General features: G+C 36.8%; 1 protein-coding gene across 8 annotated transcripts; it reads right to left on the reverse strand.

Annotated features, from left to right (window-relative positions):
• LOC107627172 (ADP-ribosylation factor 1) lies at positions 1-24,520 on the reverse strand. 8 transcript variants are annotated; one of them, XM_016330034.3, is made up of 8 exons: positions 24,405-24,520; positions 24,145-24,319; positions 23,495-23,565; positions 23,276-23,395; positions 23,090-23,208; positions 20,674-20,755; positions 19,615-19,700; positions 1-207 (listed from the first exon to the last, which is right to left on the reverse strand). In XM_016330034.3, exons 2-8 carry the CDS (start codon positions 24,290-24,292, stop codon positions 162-164), a joined length of 672 nt encoding a protein of 223 aa, XP_016185520.1. In that variant the 5' UTR covers positions 24,293-24,319; positions 24,405-24,520; the 3' UTR covers positions 1-161. The 8 variants fall into 8 exon arrangements, with proteins under 8 accessions (XP_016185520.1, XP_088357359.1, XP_088357358.1 ...); XM_088501233.1 differs by having other exon boundaries at positions 19,588-19,700; XM_088501232.1 differs by having other exon boundaries at positions 19,584-19,700.
• Positions 24,521-24,610: the final 90 nt, after the last annotated feature.

Genomic DNA, 24,610 nt, shown 5'->3' on the forward strand with positions numbered 1-24,610 from the left:
TCTCCAAATAATAATAATCACATAAATATTAATAATAGATATTATACACAAGAAATCAAAACAAAACTCAGTTATAACATCTATCCCTCTGTATAAAATAAAAATCCTAAGCAACAAAGGCGAGGGAATTCTATAAAAGCAACATAAATCATAAATAAAATCTAAACTGATTGCCCGCAGCTTCGTATTGAGCCTTTGAACCTGTCACTGAAAAGGTAGAAAATTTTGGGGTGAGAACAAACCACACGTTCTCAGTAGGAAATGGAAATGCCGTAAAAGTAATGAAATAAAATGCAAATAATTATCTTACTCAATAAAACCATTTTTATCAAATCCCTCAATATACTTTCAGTTTTAATTTAGATAATTAATTACTTTTTTTTAAATTTCTATATTCAAACAGATTTTAATCACAGAATTAATCCTATTAACCATCTCTCAGCCACATAATCATTTCTCAATCACAAGATTTCACCTTAATACACCCGTGAACTAATAGCACAAGAGATCCAAACCAACACACAAACAAGTCAAACAACACAAATATAAAGAAGTAATACAAACACAACCAAATGCAAATGTGCAAACAACATGATGCATGTCTATCCCTAACGCAGATAATGAGCTCATTTCTTGGTTTTGACCCACACCCGACGCAATCCAACTCGCAAGTCAGATAAGGAATTCCAGCAGCATAACCTCTGCAAGGTCCCAAACCTTTGCAGGCGCTGATTCTCCAGCTGAAGTATACCGAACATGACCTCTGCAAGTACTTGCAGGCGCTGATTCTCCAGTTGAAGCATGTGTCCCTTTCTCCTGGAAGCCATTTCATATACACGGGCATTCCCGCACAATCATTCATATATAAAGCCCACGGCTTAACATTTTCACATCGACACCACAAGTAATTACTTTCGTCATCTTCTCGTGACCTCTTAATCATTTCATAACAAACGCTTCGTGTTCTCTTTTCTCTTTCTTTCTCTGGCTTAACAAACCGAACTCATATCGTAACTTAAAACAAAATCTCTCTTCAAAAGATTGGATTTAAGACATTATACTTTTCTTAATAAATCGAATTCAAAATAGAATAAATCTTTTCTTAACTAAATAAATCTCAAATAATTTAATTTTCCGAAACCAAATCTTTTAAAATAGCATGTCAAACAAAGTGTCAAATTTTATAAAAATTTGGGTAGCACCTCGCTTAAAACTCGGACTTAGCCACCCATTACGGGTTCCCTCTATCTCAACAATCCATCAACCCTTTTATCAGCAATTATCACTACAACAGATTCTCAATAATCATCTCTTCATAATTCAGTTTAACAACTAACATCCTATCATCAATTAAATTCAGAATTTCCATCAACCATTCTTTAAAAAAAATAAACCAGTCCAACTTCAAAAATTCATAACTAATTTCCCAAAACCAATTCTCAATCAGTCACCAATCAAGTCCACTACCGTTACCATATATCGAATGACTAGCTCATCAACAACCAATTCAATATAATTCATCAAAGATCAAGATTTCAATTCATTCATCACAACTAACTTTTCTCAAATATGTTTCATTCAATAATTAACTTATCATATTTCAATTTAATAACAATTAAGCACCCTTACACTCCCAATTTTGTATCTAAGCCTAGAACTCTTCCAATATCACAATTCCAACTTCCATTTCATTAAACAAAGTTATTAAAAAATTAGTAGTATAGCCCCAAGAACTCGGAATAAATAATTCACAAAATTACACATACATATTCACAATGATTCATCAACTTCCAACAGCATTTTCAAGCATACCCTCATCATCATCAAATCACATAACCAACAGAAATCATCATCCTCAAACACAGCCACAAATCAATCTCATCACAATTTTATCACATTCAACCATATCCACAATCACCAACAATCTCAATTTAATCAATTTTCATCAATTAATCAAACAAGACATTTATAAATTATTTGCGGTTACTCACTAACCTTCAATGGCATTCATAAATTAAAACAGCTAATTTTAAAATAAATCCCCTACCTTAGTCGAAACCCAAAAGTTAAATGCGACAACCCTTTTTATTCTTTAATTCGCAGCAGCGACGGTGACATCAGTTCTCTCGGAGCAGAACAACAGCAACCTCAGCATCAATTATAGCTTTTTCGAATGATAAACCGGCATCGATCGATTAAAACGGAGAGATAATATATACATACACTGATGAAATTAGAACAACTTGGCAGAGATCAACAAAATTGGAATAAAACAAAGGTAAAAGCATGATAGGTTTAGGAATTACAGAATTGAGACCAAGACAAGAAAGTGATGCTAGTGGTGGCATTCATGGCAGGAACCCCTAACAGAACCGGAAGCTCTAACAACGGCTAACTATGGCGGCAGCAGGACGCGACGGAGCCAAACCCTAGCAGTGGCGGTGGTGGTTCGACGTCGTGAAGGCATGGGCGGCGCAGAACAGGGCCTCGCTCCTACCCCAGACTTCGGTTAGTCTCTCTTTCTTCGTGAAGCCGCATACCGCGATAACAACGGCGGCGCTCCTCGCGACTCTATGGACGGAGATGGGCTCAAACGGTGGCGGCGTCTTCCTTCCCCTAGCCCTTGGCTGGCGTCCTCAGTAGCTCCCTCACGAGCTCTCTCCCTCTCTGCCCGGTCTCTCTCTCATCGCAGCGCTGGCAGCGGCAGCGGGACGGCTCGACGGCGGCTCCAAGATAGATCGGCAGCAGCACAATGGTGAGCTGGGCGGCGGGGCGAGGTCACCGTCCCTCCTTTCGCGATTCTCTTCTCCATGCATGTGTGAGCGCCACTGTGGGTGTGTTTGTGTTTGTGAGTGGTGTGATTGTGTGTGTATATGCGTTGGGGGAGGGATGGGTTAGGATTTGTATCAATTAGGGTTTTAATTTGGGAATTAGGATTTTGTGTATGAAATTGAGAATTTTGGGTAGTTTAATAATTTTAATAAAATTATGAGATAATAGAATAATTAAAAATTAATTTTAAATCTAATAATAATATCTATAAAATTATCATTTAATCATCAATTTATAAATTATTTTCAACTCAATATTCTAATTCAATATTTAGAGATAATCAAATTAATTTTTTTTAAATTATAAAATAGAGCTAAAAATTTAATTATTCAAATTAAAGTATATAAAATTCTCATTATTTTTAAATTATTAAAATTTTAAATCATGAATAAGAAAATACCCAATTGGTATAAATATCTCACAAAATATATTCTTGAATAAATAAAATAAATCATAATTAATTTTATTATCTAATTTTCAAAAATTCGGAGTCTTACAGTACATCATTTGAATTTAGTTTTCGCAAGAATTTATCTTTAAACACCAAAATGACACCTTCAACAAATTTTTTCAAGCATTTAATTGTGGTGCCCTTATCTATGCAAACATAATCATCAACAACATCAGCTGCTATACCATATGCTAACATCCGTATCACAGTAGTGTATTTTTGCAGTGGTGACAAGTCATTTCTTCCGGTTGCATCATCCTTCTATTAGAAATACGGATAGACATTTGAGAGGACGTCTACTATTCAAAGGAACACGTGTCTTCTCATTCGAAACCTCCATCGAAAAATGCCAGCATTATACATTGGCTCATCTGCAAAGTAATATTTGAAAAAGCGATCATGTCCTGCTTCTCGATCTCTGTTCATCCATCTATGAGGAGTTTGGAAAGAGCTTCTCTCGATCCAATTATCCATGAGTGTGTTATCTCGCCTTCTTTTTTTTACCATTCAAAACCTCATTAAACATATCATCAAAATTTTTAGTCATTTCTTGAAATATAATATTTAGTATTTTTTTTAGGTAAGAAACTAGCTTTGAAATGTAGTTTGTGCTTGTAAATGTTTAATAACTAATATTTATAAGTGTATCTGCAACAAGTAGTTACTCTTCAACGGCTAGTTTTACAATGTCTATTTCACAACAACTAGGCTTTTTTCTTGTCTAATTTTAAAACTGCTAGTTTTGCAATGGTTACTTTCATAAACAATAACACATAATAATATTGACTAATTTTAAAAGTTACATCACAAATGAATAAAATATACTACATCACATACGATAATACACAATAAAAATAAAACAGACTACTTAACTCCATGAATATAAGAAACGATTAAGTAAACTACTTATTAATTATTTTTTCATATGCAATCTCATGAAAAGCTCGTCTTTTTTCACTCATTGTAGATATGTCAACATTAAGTATTTGCATATCCGTTTCTCTTTCCCTTTCCTTAATTTGTGGAACAAAGTTTATAGACCAACTTCTTTATATCATCAGCATTTGAACCACTCCTTATGTTTCGACTAGCTTGATCATAGCAACCAACAACTACCTTGTTGATCTTATACCATCGTTTCTTACATGCAACTGCCCCTTTTTATATTTGTGCTAAATTCTACACATTAGCCGTGAATTCGATTCCAAAATGTTTGTCCTTTTGGTCGTTCAACCATGCACTGATCAACATCTCATCTTCTTTTCATTGCCAGTGTTGAATACTATCTTGCCTACAATTTTCAATGTCATCATCATTGAGGTTGATAGCATTTAATCCATGAAGGTTGGGAAAATCTGAATATTGCGAATTTTGCCTAGATTGTATTGGAGTCTGAAGGGATGGGTTAGAGAGTCACCATACTAGATGAGTCATGTCTCGATGCACTGAATTGAGTTGAAAACGGCAAGAATGTTGGAGTAACATTTTCGATAGAGGGGATAAATATGGATAAAAATGGATAATATGGTGTTTGTGAATTTTGATTATATGGTTGGAGAATAGGACATTAATTATTATAAGGAACTTGAAAATTGAAATTAGAAAGATTTTGTGGATTTGGACTTTGAAAAGTATTTGGTAGTGTGAAGTTTTGATTTAAATTTTGAGAGTTTGAAGTTTGAGATTGTTAGGTATTTAGAGTTTGAGAAAATTTTGTAAGTAATTGAAAAAAGAATTGAATTAGTTTGGGTCCATTTTTTGAACAAAAAATATCAATAGAATTTAGATTTTGTAATTTTGAAAGAAAAATGAAAAAGAGTAGAAGACATTGTGAGAAAAGAAGTATATGTAAGTAGTATATATAAAGTAATAAAATATTAATTTATTAATAATAACGGTAATATAGTAACGGTCACATATACATCCTTAATATATATATATATATATATATATATATATATATATATATATATATATATATATATGCAATGGTCAAAATAAACAACTTAAATTTAGTTAGCACTTTAGATTTTATAAATAAAAAAACAACTTATTTAAAAATTATTTTATAATGTGTAAAAATTAAATTTATTTTTTTATTCAAACAAGTTTAATTAATTATGATTTAATATAATATAAATAATGTTCAAAGTGTTCCTTAGAATCCTCTCCAATCTTCTTCTATTATATGTCTATTTAATTAATTATAATTTAATATAATTATTTATTTTTAAAATAACTTCCACATGGTAAGTTATTATTAGTTACTCTAAATCCCTATAAACTGGAAGTTTCTCTTCTTGATGTATGAGTAGAGACTCTCTATTTCTCTTTTTCAATAGTTGGTCCTCATCTTTTGACAGAAAAAATTAAAATGAAACCGATTTAGTAGCATTGAAGTTGCTCTTAAAGACTCAAAAGTACTCACCTAAAAAATGTGTAAAGTAAAATGTACTTTTTAACCAATGTTTTAAAATGAGCTTGTCCATCAAGCTAAACCTTTTAAAAGTAGCTTTTCTTTAACTATTTGCAGAGTATAGTATAAAACTACTTTAAAAAAATGATGTAGATATAAGCAAAAAGCATTTGTCTTTTGCACATTTTAATGACGTATATAATATATATAATGATCCCAAACCTTAGAAAAAACAAGTAGAAAGATTGCTAAAAGAAAGTTCTGTAAAAAAATTTTTAAAGTTTCTTTTTTGCTTTTCATTCTATTCTGTAACTCCTTTCTTAGGAGAAATTCTAAAGATAATTTTAGTAGTTTTAATTTCATATCTTAGTCCGGACTACATTCTTATAAATCTAAGAATAGTTTGTGTTCATTTGAAATTATCTTTGAATTACTCAAAACTAGGATAAGTTTTTGAATTTCTCAATACTACTTAGAAAATATTGTGAGTTATTGAACTTCACAAATCTTTTTCGTAAAGTGATCTAAGAGTAATTTTTAGTCTTGAGAAGGGTTAAGGAAAGAATATCCAAAATTTTTAGATGGATGGAGTATCCAATTTGAGGCACTGCTTAGTCCTAAAAAAGTTTGAAGAAATAATATCTGAAATTTTTAGGTTAGTGAAGAGCCAATATGAGTTATTTCGTAAACCTAAGAAGGCTTGAGAAAATAATACCTCATGTTCTAATGTTGATGGGTTACCCAGTTAGGGTCTTACTTAAAAAGGTTAGGAAAATACCTAAAGCTTTTAGATTGAGTTAAAATGCAATTTGAGTTAAGACTTATAACACCATTACTGTCAACGATCTATACTACATGCCTACAATCATGGATTTTATTATGGATAAGAATAATATATCAAGGATCCGATTAAATGATCTTCATACATTACTAGCTTGACACAAGGATAACGCATATTAGAGAAATGATGGAGTCATAACTCGAAAATCTAATAAATCACGATACCGAAACGTATACCCAAGGCTATAAATGCCTAAAGGTCTCATAGTAACAGTATAATAAAGGGATAGGAAACCTCGAGGAAAGACACTTTTCATCACTACAATCACCATAAGTACACTACTGACTTAAGTTTCAGAGTACCTTTGTAGGTATCCTCCTGGTCTGGTGTCCACACAACTCATGTCAGGTCCCAAAAACTCATGAGTTCGTAATATCCAAAGGTACAAACATTTGGCACCGTCTATAGGAATCCTGAGAAGTGCTTCACGAGGATGGGCATGAAACTGATCCCAATACCATGGATGAACATCAAGTTCCTCCAGGTTTTGGGAAACATCTAGACCACAATACCAGAGCTCGGCACTTTGTTGGCCTAGGATCGGTAGATTTCATTCATGCAATGAGGAAATGCGTCATAAGAGGCAAGGCGTTCCCATTTACCTTATCTCGGCCAGCGATGACATGGTTTAATACTTTATCTTCTGGTTCTATCTCCTCGTTTTATGATATCAAGGTAAAGTTTCTTGCTCACTTCACCACAAGGCGAACTTAAGCCAAGCACCCTATCTCATTAATTAGTGTGGAGCAAAGAATTGGAAAAAGCATCTAAGATTACCTAGACCGCTTTAATAAAGCATTTTTGGAGGTTAATACACGAACTCCCGAGGTCGTGTGTCTTTTTCTCATTGTTGGATTACTCCAAGGGGATTTTAGGAGGCATTTCACTTCTAAAGATGTCAAATTCATGGAAGAAATTCATCAGATTGCTCTAAAATACATGAGGGATGAAGATGTTTACAGAATAGTTTTGACGAAACGAAATAATCTAGCCCCCTCACTTAATAAGGCAGGGAGCTTGGGTCAGACTACTCCGAAGTCATTAGTTCCTCGTGTAGGAAAGTTCTCCATGTATACCCCTCTAGTTGAATCATTAGTAGAAGTTTATCAACAAGTATCACATAGGGGTATACTTCCCAAAGAAAGATAAATATGACCAAGGACTTCCTTGAACAAATCACAGTATTGTGATTATCACAATTCCTATGGTCACAGAACACAGAACTGCATAGATTTAAAGGATGTTTTGGAACAGGCTATTCAAGATGGGAAGTTTCTCGAGATTATTGTTAGGCCGCCTCGATGGCATAAAGATGATGCTCGTTTTTTCAATTATGAAGCATGGCTAAGTGATCCAACTCACATTGGACCTAGTGCCCAAGTGGTTTGGCCAATAGTGGGCCAAGAAATATTAAATGGTGATGTTGGTGGGGGTTTCCAAGGAATACAAATAACCTCCAATTTTTTTTCAGATTTGGTGAGCCTCTGAAGACGGGGAAGCCAAGAACCCTAAAAATGCTAAACCCAGTGAAAACCAGGATGGCACTGCTCAAGTAGTGGTAAACTTGGTGGTAGGAAAGAATGGATTGGCAAAGTCCAGGAATGCAGTTAAGAAGGACATTAAGATTGCGAGTTCCAAAGTGCTGAAGGTGCAAACTTTCCCAAATGTTTAATTTATTTTAGAAGACTTCTAACACATCACATTTGATGATGATGAGCCTTTAGTGATCACAGCTAAGTTGGGAAATAGAATTTCCAAAAGGATCTTTGTTGATACGGGACAGATTCAAAATTGCTTTTCAGAAATGCATTTGATGCGTTGGATTTAATCGACCAGCACCTAAAGCCACATCTTCCCCGTGTGGTAGATTTGGGAGATCATTTCCATCAAGTCCGAAAATGTGGTAAACCTCCTCTTTACTTTGGGGGAAGGAACTAACGTTCATATGGTACATGCTAAATTTGTTATTTTAAAGGATTCTACAGCTTACAATGTGATCCTCGAAAGAAAGACGCTCAATAATCTCTGTGCATTTATCTCAACAAAATTTTCTGCCATGAAGTATTTGACCTTTGAAGGTCGTGTGGCTACAATTCGCAAAGATCAGATAGCCGCTGTCAGATGTAATAAGGCAAGCTTGACTTTGAAGGATAAGGCCAAAAACCCTACTAGAGTATTTCTAGTGGACTTGGACTCTCGTGTTCAGAAAAAGCCAAGGCCAGAGCCTAATGGAAATCTGGATAAATTTTCAGATAAACAGAACGGTTATCCACCTATAAAGGTGGAACTACTCCAACAAAAGTGGTTATGAGTCCTACTATAAATACAATGACACTCCTCAAGTATATTTGACGTTCTAATCTACTAAAAACCCTACTTAAATCCCTTACTAACTTAAGCATCGAAGTGTCTTGCAGGTACCACCCCTCACCTCCTCACAAGAAACTCGGATGGTGGCTCCATTCTGTAAGAACAAGTTGGAGGCTGCCTCAGAAGAAGTCTGGACCTTATGTTCAGGCCCAAAATCAATGTTTCTAGTAACTTTCGGAACATTGGCACCGTTGTCGGGGACCTGGAGCTCGACCCTTGTCAACGGCAAATAATCTGTATAAAGACGGTCATACGGCATCTGAATCAGAACCCGAACCTCAACGGGACAACCTCCCACTTTCAATACCCCCACCACGCAAGAGGACGCACATTTCTCATGGAGAAGGAACGTCCTAAAACCCCCAGCTGAGGTGGATTCAATCAGAGATACATCCACCAGAAGAGGAAGAACCACCAAATCCCACGAAGATACTAGGTCTGGTCCACGGTCACAATGGACGACTGGACAACGGGAAGCAGAATGAGAACTACAAAGGGACGTGCGACAACGAAAGTCGAAAGGAGTTAGAAGAAAAGCTCTTAAAATTGGAAGCCGATCTCCAAAAGCGAAGCAACTGAGTAGATCGAGAAGAAAAGTTCATGCGGGACAAAGTTTTAAGGAATTTCAAAACTCCCGATATGGATCTTTACAACGAACAACCGATCCAAGACACCATATCAGCAATTTTAAGAATCGGATGTATCTAACCGACGCCTTTGACGTTACTCGTTACAAAGCATTCCCAACAACCTTTACTAAAGCTGCGATGAAGTGGTTTGATAACTTACCCCCCCAGGTCGGTAACTTGCTTCGACGACCTGGCAAGAAAATTCTTTTCTAGATTCTCTATTCAAAAGGATAAAGTAAAACATGCCCCGAGTTTGTTGGGAGTTAAGCAAGAGGTCGGGGAGACACTCCGAGATTACATGAAAAGATTCAACAAAGCATGCTTGGAGATTCAAAACCTACCCACTAAAGCAGTAATAATAGGATTAGTGTGGCCTTAAAGAAGGGCTGTTTTCTCAATCATATCCAAGCAACACGTAGCCTCCTTGTATGAAGTATAAGAATGGGCAGAGAAGTATATCAACATAGAGGAGAACTCACGACTGAGAGAACCACTTCCGAGACCTAGCCTGCCTTATCCATCTCGGGAAAAAGATAAAAAAGCTAAGAATAAAGAAAAATACAACTCGGAAAAACCTCAAAGATATCATAACTACACCCCCCTCCGGGTCTCTCTTGTAGATGTTTATAGAGATATGTCACACTAAGAAGCTTTCACCTCCTCGTCCAATTAAACACAAAAAGGTAGGAAGTCAGACAGAATACTGTGAGTACCACAAACTCTATGGGTATTCTACCAACGACTGTTATGATTTAAAGAATGTCATAGAAAAAAGTTGGCCAGAGAAGGCTGACTAGATAGGTACTTGGCGAGTAGGTCAGACGACCCGAGGAAGAAAAAAAGAGATGAAGAAGGGGGACGAACAGAACGTCCACCTCAAACCCCCGAGCGCCACATACACGTGATTAATGGGGGATTTGCTGGAGGAGGAATATCTAAATCATCACGAAAAAGGCAACTTAATGAAGTGTATCAACTCGAGGAAGATAGCAAATCTCCCGACTTGCCAACAATCTCTTCCACTAAAGAAGATGCTCAAGGGGTAACACCTAGCCATGATGACCCTGTGGTGATAACTATGATCCTCGCCAATGCAAATCTCTATAGAACACTAATAAATCAGGGCAGATCGGCGAATATACTATTTAAACCCCCTTTTGACAAGCTCAGACTAGAAGAAAAGGATCTAAAAGCATATCCGGATAGTCTCTTCAGACTAGAGGATATGCCAATCCGACCTCTTGGGTACATTTCTCTATACACCACTTTTGGAAAGGGTGCAAAGTCAAAGACCTTGAGCATCAACTACATTGTGATTGACGTCACCTCAGCATACAATGTCTTAATAGGACAGACAACCTTGAACCGACTTGCAGCTGTTGTCTCTACACTTGACCTATGCATGAAATTTCCCATAGCAGAAGGGATTGCCACCATAAAGGGAGATTAGAAACTAGCACGCAAGTACTACAATGAAAGCTTAATTTAAAGGGCAATCCTGGAGGGAAATATGTCAACACCATCAAGCTTGGAGGTGTTCGAACTCGGGAGGAACTGCGTCCCCAACCCGGAGGTCAAGTGGAAGAAGTGCAAATTGGAGATCACCTTGAAAAAATAATGAATATAAGGGCTAACTTGGAAGAAGGTCTAAAAAAGCAACTCATTGACCTTCTAAGAAAGAATTCCAACCCCTTCGCTTGGAAAGCATCCGATATTCCTGGCAGAGATTCTGACCTGATGTCTCACAAACTCGTTGTCTACCTGGATTCTAGGCCTATCCAGCAAAAGTGGTGAAAGCCCAAACCCGAAAAGACACAGGTCGTGGAGGAACAAGTTCAAGCCCTATTAGAAGCAGGCTTCATAAGAGAAGTAAAGTATCCGTTGTGGCTGGCTAACGTAGTTTTGGTAAAGAAACAAAACGGAAGGTGGAGGATGTGTGTTGATTACACCGACGTCAACAAGACTTATCTCAAGGATCCATACCCTCTTTCCAGCATCAATGCCCTGGTCAACTCAGCCTCCGGCTATCGATACGTATCCTTCATGGATGCTTACTTGGGATACAACCAAATCCCGATGCATAAGCCAGACCAAGAAAAGACCTCGTTCATAACTCCAAAAGCTAGCTATTGCTATGTGGTAATGCCTTTTGGGTTAAAGAATATCGATGCCACATACCAGCAACTAATGAACAAAGTATTTTTCCCTCATATCGGAAAACTTATGGAAGTATATGTGGACGACATGCTTGTAAAAACCAAAGTCGACTCAATACTCTTGTCCGATCTCGCCGAGGTATTCTCTACAATAAGAAAGCATGGAATGAGGCTAAATCCCTCAAAATACACCTTCACAGTAGAGGCAGAAAAATTCTTAGGCTTTATGCTAACACAAAGAGGCATAGAAGCAAACTCGGACAACTGCAGAGCCATAATAGATATGAAGAGTCCGACCTGTCTTAAAAAAGTTTAACTAAATGGAAGGTTTCTAGCACTATCCAGATTCCTAGTAGGGTCAGCATTGAAATCATTACCCCTGTACTCAATTCTCAGAAAGGGGAAGCAATTTGAATGGACCTCAGAGTGCGACAAAGTCTTCCAAGACTTCAAAACCTTCCTAGGACAATCCCTATACTTACCCGATCCATAGCAGGAGAAGAACTCATCCTCTACCTAGTAGTAGCAAGTCGAGCTATAGCTTCAGCTCTGGTAAGAGAATATAAGGATGGACAACAGCTTATCTACTTTATCAACAAGGAGCAGAACTGAACTATAAAAATAGAAAAGTTTGCATATACCCTTATACTCGCCTCTCGAAGGCTCCGATCTTATTTCCAAGCTCATACCATAAAAGTCCACACTAATCAACCAATGAAACACATTCTACAAAAAACGGGCCTAGCAGGACGTATGCTGCAATGGGCTGTGGAGCTCTGACGGAGGAAAATTGTCAGTTAGAAATTTTCACAAAAATAATATCATTGAAGTATAGATCCAAACCAACAAACAACCCTCAATCAAAGTTTAATTTGTTTGTCACAAGTGCAAACCCCATAAAAACCGAGAGTATTTAAACATTGATTTTCTCTTAAGAAATTGCAGGAAATTATGCATATTATTGGTTATGAGATATTTTGGGGTTTTTATAATGATGAACAAGAAATGTAAATAGCAATAAAGCAAAGCTAGCAACTAAGATAATATAAGTGCTAAAAGATACTCATGGCAAGGATTAAGAGTCAAAGTTTCCCATCTTGTATCATTGACCACAACATGGTAGTTATAAAGAGTTAATTCCACTTAGTTTTTCTCTAACATCAGAGGGTTAAGTCAAGTGGACATAGTTCATCCTAAAACCAACTAACAACCCTAAATTACCAATGACACTGGATACCAATGATATCAAGGCACCTAAGTCCTCAATCTCAAGCCAAGAGTATAAAAATCTACTCTAAAATCTAACCAAGCATGTTATCAAACACTTGGAAGGTATAAAAATGAAAGCATGGTAAAAATGCAATAATAATAAAATATAAAACTACCAAATGTAAGATAACAATAATAACAACTCAATTAAACATCAATAAACATAAGAACATCAAATTGTATTAAATGGAAATTAAAATCAACAAGAGAGCATGAACATAAAAGTGACAAAATAAAGGAAATAACAAGTAAAACTAAGAAAGCAAGTATGTAGTAACAAGAAATTGCAATAAAACTAAATTAAGGCAAGATCAAAGCTTAAATCTAAGGAGAAATTAAACTATTCTACCCTAAATTCTACATAGAAGAGAGAGCTTCTCTCTCTAGAATGTGACCTAAAGCATGTTTCTAACTAAACCTCATTGCTCTCCCCCTTATCCTTCTTGAATTTGGCCTCTAATAGCTTTAGAAATGAGTTGGATTGGGCTTTGGCAGGTCCAGAAATCGCCCTCAGCATGTTTTCTTTAATGAGGCACGTGATCGCATTCGTGCATACGCATGACTGACCATGCGTACGCATGGTTGTGAAAAATTCAATCGTGCATACGCATCAATTTTCGTGTGTAAAACATGTAGTTGTACGTACGCATGAATGCTTGTGAGTACGCATGGCTATAAAACACTCCAAACTTCATTTCTTCATGAATTCTCCACTTTTGCATGCTTTCTTCTCACTCCTTCAATCTATACTTGCCTTGGAACCGTGGAAATCACTTCATCAAATACATCAAGGCATTGAATGGAATTAAAGTGAATTAAAATTATCAATTTAAGGGTCTAAAAAGCATGTTTTTACTCTTAAGCACAATTTAGGAAGAATTTACAAAACCATACTATTTTAGTGAATAAATGCAAGAGAAGTTAATAAATTCCACCCAATTAAAGCAAATAAATACTATGAAATGTGGATTTATCAAGCTGCTGGAGTTCGACCTATAGTATGAAGCTCGAACAGCAATCAAATCTCAATATCTCGCCGACTTCATTGATGAATAAACTGAAAGTCAAGGAAGCCCAACAACATGGAGTCTATATGTAGATGGGTCATCTAATAAAGCCAGTAGTGGGGCCAGCATTATCCTAGAAAGCGAACAAGGAACACGGACAGAACTCTCGCTAAAGTTCAAGTTTCTCACTTCTAATAACCAAGCAGAGTATGAAGCCTTACTTGCTGGCTTGAAGCTGGCTAAAAAAGTAGGGACAGAAAGACTAATAGTATTCAGTGACTCTTAAGTGGTAACTTCACATATTAACTGTACCTATCAAGCTAAGGACTCCAACATGAAGAAATACTTAGAAAGAAGCACGAGAGCAATTAGCACAGTTCTCACAAGGAGAAGTCCGACATAAAACCCGGGAATCCAACGCCCGAGCTGATGCCCTCTCAAAATTATCCAGCACCAAGCTAGGGGGCAACAATAGAAGCCTCATCCAGGAGACTCTCCATGCACCATCAATATCAAAAGGAGGTGACAGCACAGAGGTGATGACTATATCTAATCAACATTTAGGATGGATGACCCCTATAGTCAACTATCTTAAATTTGATATCCTCTCTGAAAATGAAAAAGAACCCCGAAGACTTATAAGGAAGGCACAAAATTACACGTTGGTTCACAACGTCCTGTACAAAAGAGGAATATCAACACCTCTCCTAAAGTGCATCCCAACCTCTAACACAAAGGAAGTCCTAGATGAGGTATACAATGATATATGTGGGAACCACCTGGGATCCCGATCACTAGCCAAAAAGGTCATCCGGGCCGGCTTCTTCTGGCCAACCTTACAAAGAAAAGTGCCGAGTTTGTTAAAAAATGTCCACCTTGCTAGAAGCATGCCAATTTTCATGTAGCGTCATCTCCCCCTGGCTATTTGCAAAATGGGGACTCGATCTTCTCAGACCATTTTTCCCAGCTCCAGGACAAGTTAAATATCTCATAGTGGAGATTGACTACTTCGCTAAGTGGATCGAGGAAAAATCACTAGCAACTATCACTACACAGAGAAGTCGGAAATTTCTATACAGGAACATCGTCACAAGATTTGGAGTTCCCCACTCCATCGCCACGGACAATGGAACCCAATTTTATGACTTAACCTTCAGGAATCTGGTGGCCGACTTCAAAATAAAATACCAATTCACATCGGTGGAACATACCCAGGCCAATGGAAAAGCTGAAGGTACCAATAAAGTCATACTGGCCAGGTTAAAACGCCGATTGCAGGTAACAAAAGGGGGGGGGCATGGACAGACGAGCTTCTCCAAGTCTTATGGGCATATCGGACAACCCCTCATTCAACGACAGGGGAGTCACCTTTCCGACTTGCTTACGGAATGGACGCCATGATTCCCATAGAAATCACTGAAGAGTTACCCAGAGTTATATTCTACAATGAAGGGGCCAATACCTAGGCACAAAAAGAAGAGCTCAACTTCCTCCCAGAAGTCCGAGAATGGGTCCGGATTAGAGAGGAAGTACTAAAACAAAGGATGACCCTAAGGTAATCAAAATGTGATCAAAAGAAGCTTTGCCACTAACGATCTCATACTGATCCGAAACGACATCGGAGTTCAAAATTCGGGTGAAGGGAAGCTAGCAGCAAATTGAAAAGTACCCTAAAAAATTGTCGAGGTCTTAGGAAAGAGTTATTATAAAGTGTCTCACCTACAAGGACGGGAGCTCCCGAGGTCTAGGCACGCATGCAACCTAAAAGAGTACTACAGTTGAGAAGTAAACTTTGCTCCCTAGCTAGTGTACTCTTTTTCCCAACCTTAAGATTTTTTTTCCCTAAAAAGAGTTTTTTCAAAAGGGGGTTTTAACGAGGCATCACAGTAAGGGCTAAGGGCAGTCAAAACCCTTAGTAGTAGGTTTCATGTAAAGGAATTTCTTATCCATTAATAAAAATTCCATTTACTCTTCAAAAAGTTTCTTATAAAACGCATTAATTTAAACTCGACAAATCGTGAAAATCATTGCCCGACCTAAAATGGTCGGCAATATGAAGCGACGAGGTACAAATTAATGTAAGAAGTTATATAAACAACTCGTAAAAACCGACCTCAATTATAAGGCAGAACAAAAACAAAGTGTAGAAGTAACTTAACAAAGTCTGACTACACGAAGTCGGAACTTAAAAAAGGAAATCTGCTCATTGTTTGGGTTCAGTAAATGAGCAGCATTGAAAAAGGTTGCTAAGACATAATAACAAACTAAGCAACTATATAAAAGCTAAATTCCAAAAAAAAAGGCTTAGCTTCATTTAAAAGAGCAAAAAGGCTTTCTAAATTTCAAAGTTGTTTGAATGCAACTACAAAAAGTTGTTAAAACTACAACCGATAAAAAATAAAGTGTCTAAGAAACTACCCACTATTATAAAATAAATCGTTTGCCAAAGGCCCACAAGTCAGGTCATTCAACAAAAAGAAAAATCACGAAAAACTACAAAGAGGGGCCAAAAAGAGGGTTAAGATCCTCCCTCGTCACGACGTCTTGACCTCAGGCAGGAGGGGTCGGAGGATGAACAGAGATCGGCACGGCCGGGATAGCACTAGGAGGCGAAGGAGGGAGTTCAGCATTAACAACCTCGGGCTGGACCTCGGGGGTTTGAAAAGCTTGACCGCCTTGCGCTCTCGAAGACTTCGGGTCGGGCAAAGGATCCTCCTCCTTGTCCTCGGGGGCCAGGACGATTTTTCCATCAATCACTTTGTTGTCTTGACTGAACAAGAAAAGATCGACCCCGGGGGCAAGGACCTGGACTTGAGCTTTCAGATTGTTAAACATTTCGTCCATCCCCTCAACCACAGACTCTTGAAGAGCAGCATATTCCTCTCTGACATTTTTTAACTTCTCCTGAAGGTCAATTTTCTCCCCATAAAGACGAGTATAACTTTCATCCGCTTTCTTCTTTATCCCCTCCGCCATGGCTGCAGCCGCTTCTGCCTTCTTTATCCGAGACCGAGCTTTCTCTAAGTCAGAGGTCAACCCATCTTTTTCCTCCTCCAGCTCCTTCTTTATCTCTTTAAGCCTTTCCACCTCAGCTCGGGAAGCCACCAAAGAGTTGTGGGTGGCACTAAGGGGAGTCTTCTACAACTCCTTGACCAAGGATGTACATACCCCAGCTATCCGAATTCCATTTTGGGCCATAAGCTGGAGATGGTTCTGAATAGCCGCATTGTCCATGCTAATGTGGCTATGGAGAAAGATGCTTTTCTCACTCCAAGCAATCTCGTCGAACTTTGTATCATAAATGCTCCTCTCCAGCAGTTTTTTGCCTTTTTGGAGGAGGCTCTGAAGATGAAGGAGAAGCAGGGACTGTCGCCTCTTTGACAGAGAATCAGGAGAAATGAATCAAATGGAAGGGGTGGGGATGACCTTCTTCTGGGCTGAAGAACCCGAATCTGTCTTCTTCGGGAAAGGTCAGACAGAAGCACCCCCGGCTTCTTTTTCCTGAATACCTCGGGCCACTTAGCTAAACAAGTTACAACAGAGAGGTTATAAAAGCTAAAGCTCGAAAATCTACCTAGCTCGAACCGAAATTGACTGGGGTTTCCTAAGAATCTTTTAGTATCCAAGTAAAGAGTTCGGCCCCAACACTCTTTAAACACGTCCACCACACACTTTTCAATATCATCTAAGGCATTTACGTTGTACTTAGCTATTATGGATTTTTCCTCCCATTACAGTGGAAAAGAAGGCTCATCATTTTCATCTAGATAGAAAGGCCAAGCACCCTCTACAGCTCGAATTTTAAAGAAATAGTTTTTAAAATCGTGGAAGAATTCATCGTAAATGTAAAAAACATTTCTACCTTGAATAATGCGAAAGGAAAACCAAGAAGAATTCCCTTTTGAAGATCCAGGTTTTGTCAAGACAAAAAGGTGAAAGAAGACCTTAAGGGAAGGTCAGACCTCGAGCTCTTGACATAAAAGTTGGTAGATTTTCAAAAAAGCCCAAAAATTTGCGTAAAGTTGGGAAAGAGCGACATTATAGGTCCAGAGGATGTTCGTTTCAAAATCGGAAAAAGAAAATGTAATGCCTAGTTTTGTAAAGAAGCAGTCATATGCATAGGAAAAGGGACGTTTCGAGTCGTCTAAGGGAGGAAAACACACCTTCTCCTCAGGATCGGGTACTATTATCTCGTAATTTCGCTCATCCTCTCTATTTTCACATAACCTATTATGCCTACGGAATACCTCACAGTACTCTTTATCAACTACAGGGACAGCGATAAGGACGGGAGTATCTACCCAAGTCAAAAGAGAGGAGGACTTTTGTCGGCATGTCTTTTATGACTAACCGAGACATAAAATCTACACATACAAATACAACAAAGAAATCATCACTACAGAACTTAGGTATCATTCAAAAGAAGTCGGACAAAAGAAACAAAATGCAAAATGCGATTTGAAAAACATCTTTTCAAAACAAGAATAAACAGAAATGGCATCTCTCCTGTGCCGATAGCAGCGACACCATTGGGGGTAACACGAACATAACCAACGAGTCACAAAGGACCACAATCCCTCAAAACACCAGAAACGTAGTTCAAACACATCACAAATGGCAAAAAGCAGTTTCAACAAGGCAGTTTCGAAAGAATTTTTCATTAGTAGACAAAGCGACAGCAACCAACAAATTTTCAGAGAAAAGTTTCAAAGATAGAACAAAACCAACATTATGAAGAACCTCTACTGCTACCTAAAAGGTTGCCTCAATGCAAACAGATTCAACAAGACCAACAAACAGTTACACGAAAAGAAGTCAAAAGTCAACAGTACCAACCTTGATGAAGAATTCGAATAAGGAAAGAGGCACGTCAAGTGGCAAAGACACGAACGATCTTCTTCACTAAATGCTCTCTCAAACAAATCAAGATAGAGAAAATCTTGAAAAACGAAAAATGATCGCGAAGCAAACAAAGAGATGGAATTTTTGCGAAGAAGAGAGCAACGGAAGCTCTTTTAGAAATGGGGAATAAGAAAAACGTGGAGCATTTTATAAGAAAGAAGGAGCAAAATAGTCCTTTCATCCCCCATTAAAGATGTGCGCGAATCTCAAGGGAAGTGTCGCAAAACGTTCACCCTTCATTTAAAGAGGCAATGTTCAAATTTTCAAAAACATGTCGAGTACCCGATCTCTTGAAGACGGCGTACCCGACGTCGAGACTAGAGCCACGAAATGCTTGAACCCAATCTCATATAAAGCTCGGATTCAAGCAGGGACACTGTTCATACTCAGGCCCAATAAAGGTAGAAGGCCCAATCTAAAGAGGAGGCCTATGCCGTATATCCAACCTCTTTGAAGAGGTCAGACGCAACGAAAGGAGCTCAGTGCTACTTGTCCAAACAAGTAACTGCCTCCGCAAATCTCTCTAACTATCTCTATCTTTCCTAAAAGATAGATTCCAACAAACTCCTCAGATAAAGGGAACGGTTATCCACCAATAAATGTGGAACTACTCCAACAAAGATGGTTATGAGCCCTACTATAAGTACACTGACACCCCTCAGATATATTTTACATTCTAATTTACTAAAGATCCTGCTTAAAATCCTTACTAACTTAAGCATTGGAGTCTCTTACACGTACCACCCCCACTTCATCACAAAGAACTCGGACGTCAGCTCCATTCCGTAAGAACAAGTCGGACGCTGTCTCAGAAGGAGTCTAGACCACTACAAGAAAATAGAGTTATTTTAACACTTTATTTTTTAACACTATAATTAAATGTCAAAATTAATATATATTTTTGACAAATATCATAAATGTCAAATTTTCTATGTTTTCTTGATGAATAATTTGACCGTAGAAAATTACTCATCAATTTTGACACTTATTTGTTTTCAATTTACTCCACTATTTTTCTTCTTCTTTGGCTCTGTTAATTTTGACATCACACTGCTTTCAGTTTAGGATTATACTACTCATTCTTTATCTTCAAAATCTCAAGTTATTCTTTAGTTTCAAGATCTCATCTCATTCTTTGTTAAAATTTTTTGTTGAGAATATTTTATAGTCAATAAGTGTCAAAATAAATAGTATTTTTGACAATTAATAAGTATCACAGAAAATATGTTCTCAAAATTTTCTAACAAATTATTTTTGACAGTCAATATTTATCAAAATAAGATTTAAATTTTTTTCACAATCACTTATACGTTAAAAATACTATTTTTGACAAAACTTTTATTAACATATTTTCATAGTTAAAATAATGTCAAAATTTATTTTTTTGACAAATTTTAATTTTCTTTTACACATTACAACCCTCAAAAATAATCTATATTGTTGTAGTGGACCTCACGTTCAAGCACAAAATCAATGTTTCAGATATCCCTTGGAACAATTATATGCCTAAATATATTACATATGTCCATAAAAAATTAAAATATTTTAGATTAACCATACTAAATATATACTAATATCAGTTATTAATATAAAATATATATTAAAATATAAAATATATATTATAAATAAATTAAAAATACATATTTATATATAAATAGATAATAACTAATTTTAGTGTATATATATAACCATTTTTGTTTTAGATTACATTACACCGTATATTTATGTACCGATCTTGTTTTCTTCATAGTTGAGAGAAAGATCAGAAACGATGATAGCTTGGATTGTAAATTATATGACCTTGGTGGATATGTTACTGGATAACCAATCAAGCCCTTCGTATAGTCCTTGGCCAGATGGAGCACAAGTTGCCTGAATGTACCTGCACTTATCAATAACCGCAATAATAACTACATGAAAATATCAATATCAGCTTCGAATTTTGGTGTTCATACTACTTTTTAGACGTACAAATTAGATAGCATAGCTCTAAGTACTTTATGCTTAGAGATTCTACTGTGGAGACAAGTCTAACAACTTATTCTTCTTATATGCAATCTCAAACTTTTTCCCTCAACCAAGCACTTTCAGTTTGTTACAACTTATCTGTTAACTTTTGAGTTATCTCGTTTATACTTTACGCATATGCATATTCCACCTATTCCAAAATATCTATGACGTTAAATTTTTTTATATATATTTATAAGAGTTAATATTTAATTTAGCCTTTAAATTTATATACGAATTTTAATTTAGTCCTGAAGTTTTAATTACCTCTATTTAGAACCTGTTTGAAAATGCTTTTGATTCATGAAAAGTCATATTAATGATGTTTGGTACAGTTTTTTATATATGTTTTTAACTTTTCGAAAAGTTATTTAAAAAAAGCTTTTGAAGAAGTAAAAAAATTTTATTTTTCTCATTCTCAAAAGCTTTATCACTCCTATTTATTAAACAACTTTAAATTAAATATTTCTATGATAACTTTTCGAATACAAAATAACTTATGTACAAGATGTCTCTAGTACGGGTTGAAAGATGGATTGAGAACTTGGGTTGAGGCAGATGCCGGATCACTTGACTGGAGCAATGGGGGAGGTACCCGCAAAGACACTCCGACGCTCAAGTCAGAATGGATCTAAGAAATATAAGGTGTGAAGAATGAATGAATACCTGGAGGGACCTGGGTCCTCTATTTATAGGTGATGGTGAATATCTTATCTTATCTTATTTGGCTAAGATAAGGGAGACGTTTGAATTCGAAAGTTGGTTAGGAGCTCTAGTGGGCTAGTTCCGGGCCTTCTGGAAGGGCGAAGCGGGTCAGACCCTGGTAACCGGGTTCGAGGACCGTTCCGGGTGTAGGATCGGTGGGCCGGATCCGTAACAGTTGCCCCCGGAGCGAGAGAGTGAGGGTGCTCGGTCTCATCGCTGGAGGAACCTTTTCCTCGCCATTGTGGTTTGGCAAGGAGATCGTTGTTTGGTTTTTCCGACCAAGGTCGAGAATTTTGGGGAGTTTCTAGTCGTTTCATGGTCAGGCGAGGACTGCGTTTTTTGTGCGTCTCATCACATGCCGGGTTTGATGACCGTTCCGAGGAAGGGCCCGGAGATCGGGTCTGGAACAGTTGCCCCTGGAGCATGAGAGCATGCTTACTTGGTCTCAATGGTAAGTTGTTTGGAGAGTCCAATTCTCTGTAGTTCGGGAGGCTGTGAGGAATGAATGAATACCTGGAGGGACCTGGGTCCTCTATTTATAGGTGATGGTGAATATCTTATCTTATCTTATCTTATCTTATCTTATTTGGTTAAGATAAGGGAGACGTTTGAATTATCTTATCTTATCTTATTTTATTTGGCTAAGATAAGGGAGACGTTTGAATTCGAAAGTTGGTTAGGAGCTCTAGTGGGCTAGTTCCGGGCCTTCTGGAAGGGCGAAGCGGGTCAGACCCTGGTAACCGGGTTCGGGGACCGTTTCGGGTGTAGGATCCGTGGGCCGGATCCGTAACAACTTATTTATAAGATACTTTTAATGTAAGTCATTATGTTTTAAACTCTTTTTTTAAAAGAACTTAATTAAGTTGTTTATCCAAACTGGCCATTAATCTCAAAATTTTGCAAACGTGACTCACATTATTAGTATCTGAGACAATTTTCGACACACAAACGTTAGTGAAGCATTGACATATATAGTCAGATGCCACTAGCAATTTGTAAATTGATATAGTTTTGGTTTTGGTTCTTAAATAACTCAAAAATCACGTCATATCACTAATTTTTGAAGAAAGCTTTTAATAAACAGCACTTACAATGTTTTTAGGCTATTTGAGTACCAAAACCAAAATGACGTCGTTTTCTTGACAGCATTCTGTTAACATCTATGCGTTAAAAATTATTTTCAAGAACTAATATGAAACACGTTCGTAAAATTTTGGGATTAAATAGAGGCACTTGAAACTTTAGAAACTAAATTGAGATTCGCTTATGAATTTAAAGACCAAATTATATATTATCTTAATTTTTAATAATTTAATGTATCTATCTGATATAATTGCAACTCGATACGTGGAGATATAAATGAAGCAAGGTTTTAAATTAACGGATATTTTGAAATTTAGGGAGTACTGTATATAAGGGATGTAAAAAAATTGAATTAGTTAGATTGATAATTTCATTTTAGCTGGAGCTCTTGCTTCTACTCTCTAATTAAATTGTGACTTACCAGCGGCGCTGGCGAAGCGAATGCAAACCGAGTTTATCTGTTATTTCTGAAACACTCATGGCATTTGGAAGGTCTTGCTTATTGGCAAAAACTAGCAATGTTGCGTCGCGAAGTTCAATCTGCAAGGAACGATATGGTTTCAATCACATATTTCCTTTTAATTCAAATTAGGATTTCATTACTGACCTCACTTAGCATCCTATGGAGTTCATCTCTGGCTTCAGAAATTCTTTCTCTGTCATTGCTATCTACCACAAAGATAAGCCCTTGTGTGTTCTGAAAATAATGTCTCCACAGTGGTCGAATCTACATAGAATTTGGCAAAATAATTATATCATACATAAATCTTTGACAAAGCACTTTGACGCATCAATCTAGGATTAATGGTCATAAATCATGTTGTACCTTGTCTTGTCCTCCAACATCCCAAACTGTGAAGCTAACATTCTTGTACTCAACAGTCTCAACATTGAAACCTGTTTCATTAAGAAAGTAATTAACAAATATATTATTTGTTGTTATAATGAACTAATGACAGACAATCTATAAACTTCTTTAGTGAAGAGTAAAATTGGATAGAAAGTGAAAATTGCAACTAAATTTTTTAGGAGAATGTGCATTGTACATGTCTTTTTTTAAATATTTTTCTCTTGTAATAAGAAGAATCGTTATTTTTCGTTAAAAACACTCTTCACCATAGCATTATTCGACAATCATAAACTTGGAAGTTGGAAGTTGGAACAACTGTGCAATCAGTGATATTACATCAAGTGCAGAACAAATAATATATAACTGCAACTTCAATGAACATTGAAGTGCAGAACAAATATTTCAATGTTTTTATTTAACAAATTTTGCTAAGAAAATATTGGAAACAGGAAAAACAACAAAATCTCTTGGTCTTCCTAAAATCCTGAAAATAGAACACTAAAAATAAACACAGGAAATAGAACAGAAACCAAACAGACTTTAATTTCAATTTTTCATCCTCTTCCAACACCAAGCAAACAAAGACATAAACACTTAATCATGGGATGAAGTAAGTAGTGGATCACCTATGGTTGGTATGGTAGTGACAATTTCTCCAAGTTTCAGCTTATAGAGTATGGTGGTTTTGCCAGCAGCATCAAGACCCACCATGAGAATCCTCATTTCTTTCTTTGAATACAGCATTCTGAATAGCCGTGATATCATCAAACCCATTGTACCTATTAGGAACTGAATCTGAGGCTGAAAAAACAGAAAAGTAAGACCAACAGAATTCTCCAGAGTCAATTAAACAATTTATGACAAAGAAAAGGAAGAAATAATTTACCTGCTTAGATGATATCTTATAGCAAAATATCTTTTAAGTACTTCACACTAGCAGATGGCGTATTATATAATCATCAAAAAGAGAAATTACCATTAAGAATTGATAGGAATAAGATTCAAATGTGGATTGATGAAAGCATAAAGGAGGCCCAAGTTGGGTAAAAGAGAATGTGGATTGTTCCAGCTGTAACATTCTCATATTGTGCT

The sequence above is a fragment of the Arachis ipaensis genome, chromosome B1, assembly GCF_059453495.1.
Source record: "Arachis ipaensis isolate K30076 ecotype BB chromosome B1, ASM5945349v1, whole genome shotgun sequence".
NCBI lineage: Eukaryota > Viridiplantae > Streptophyta > Magnoliopsida > Fabales > Fabaceae > Arachis > Arachis ipaensis.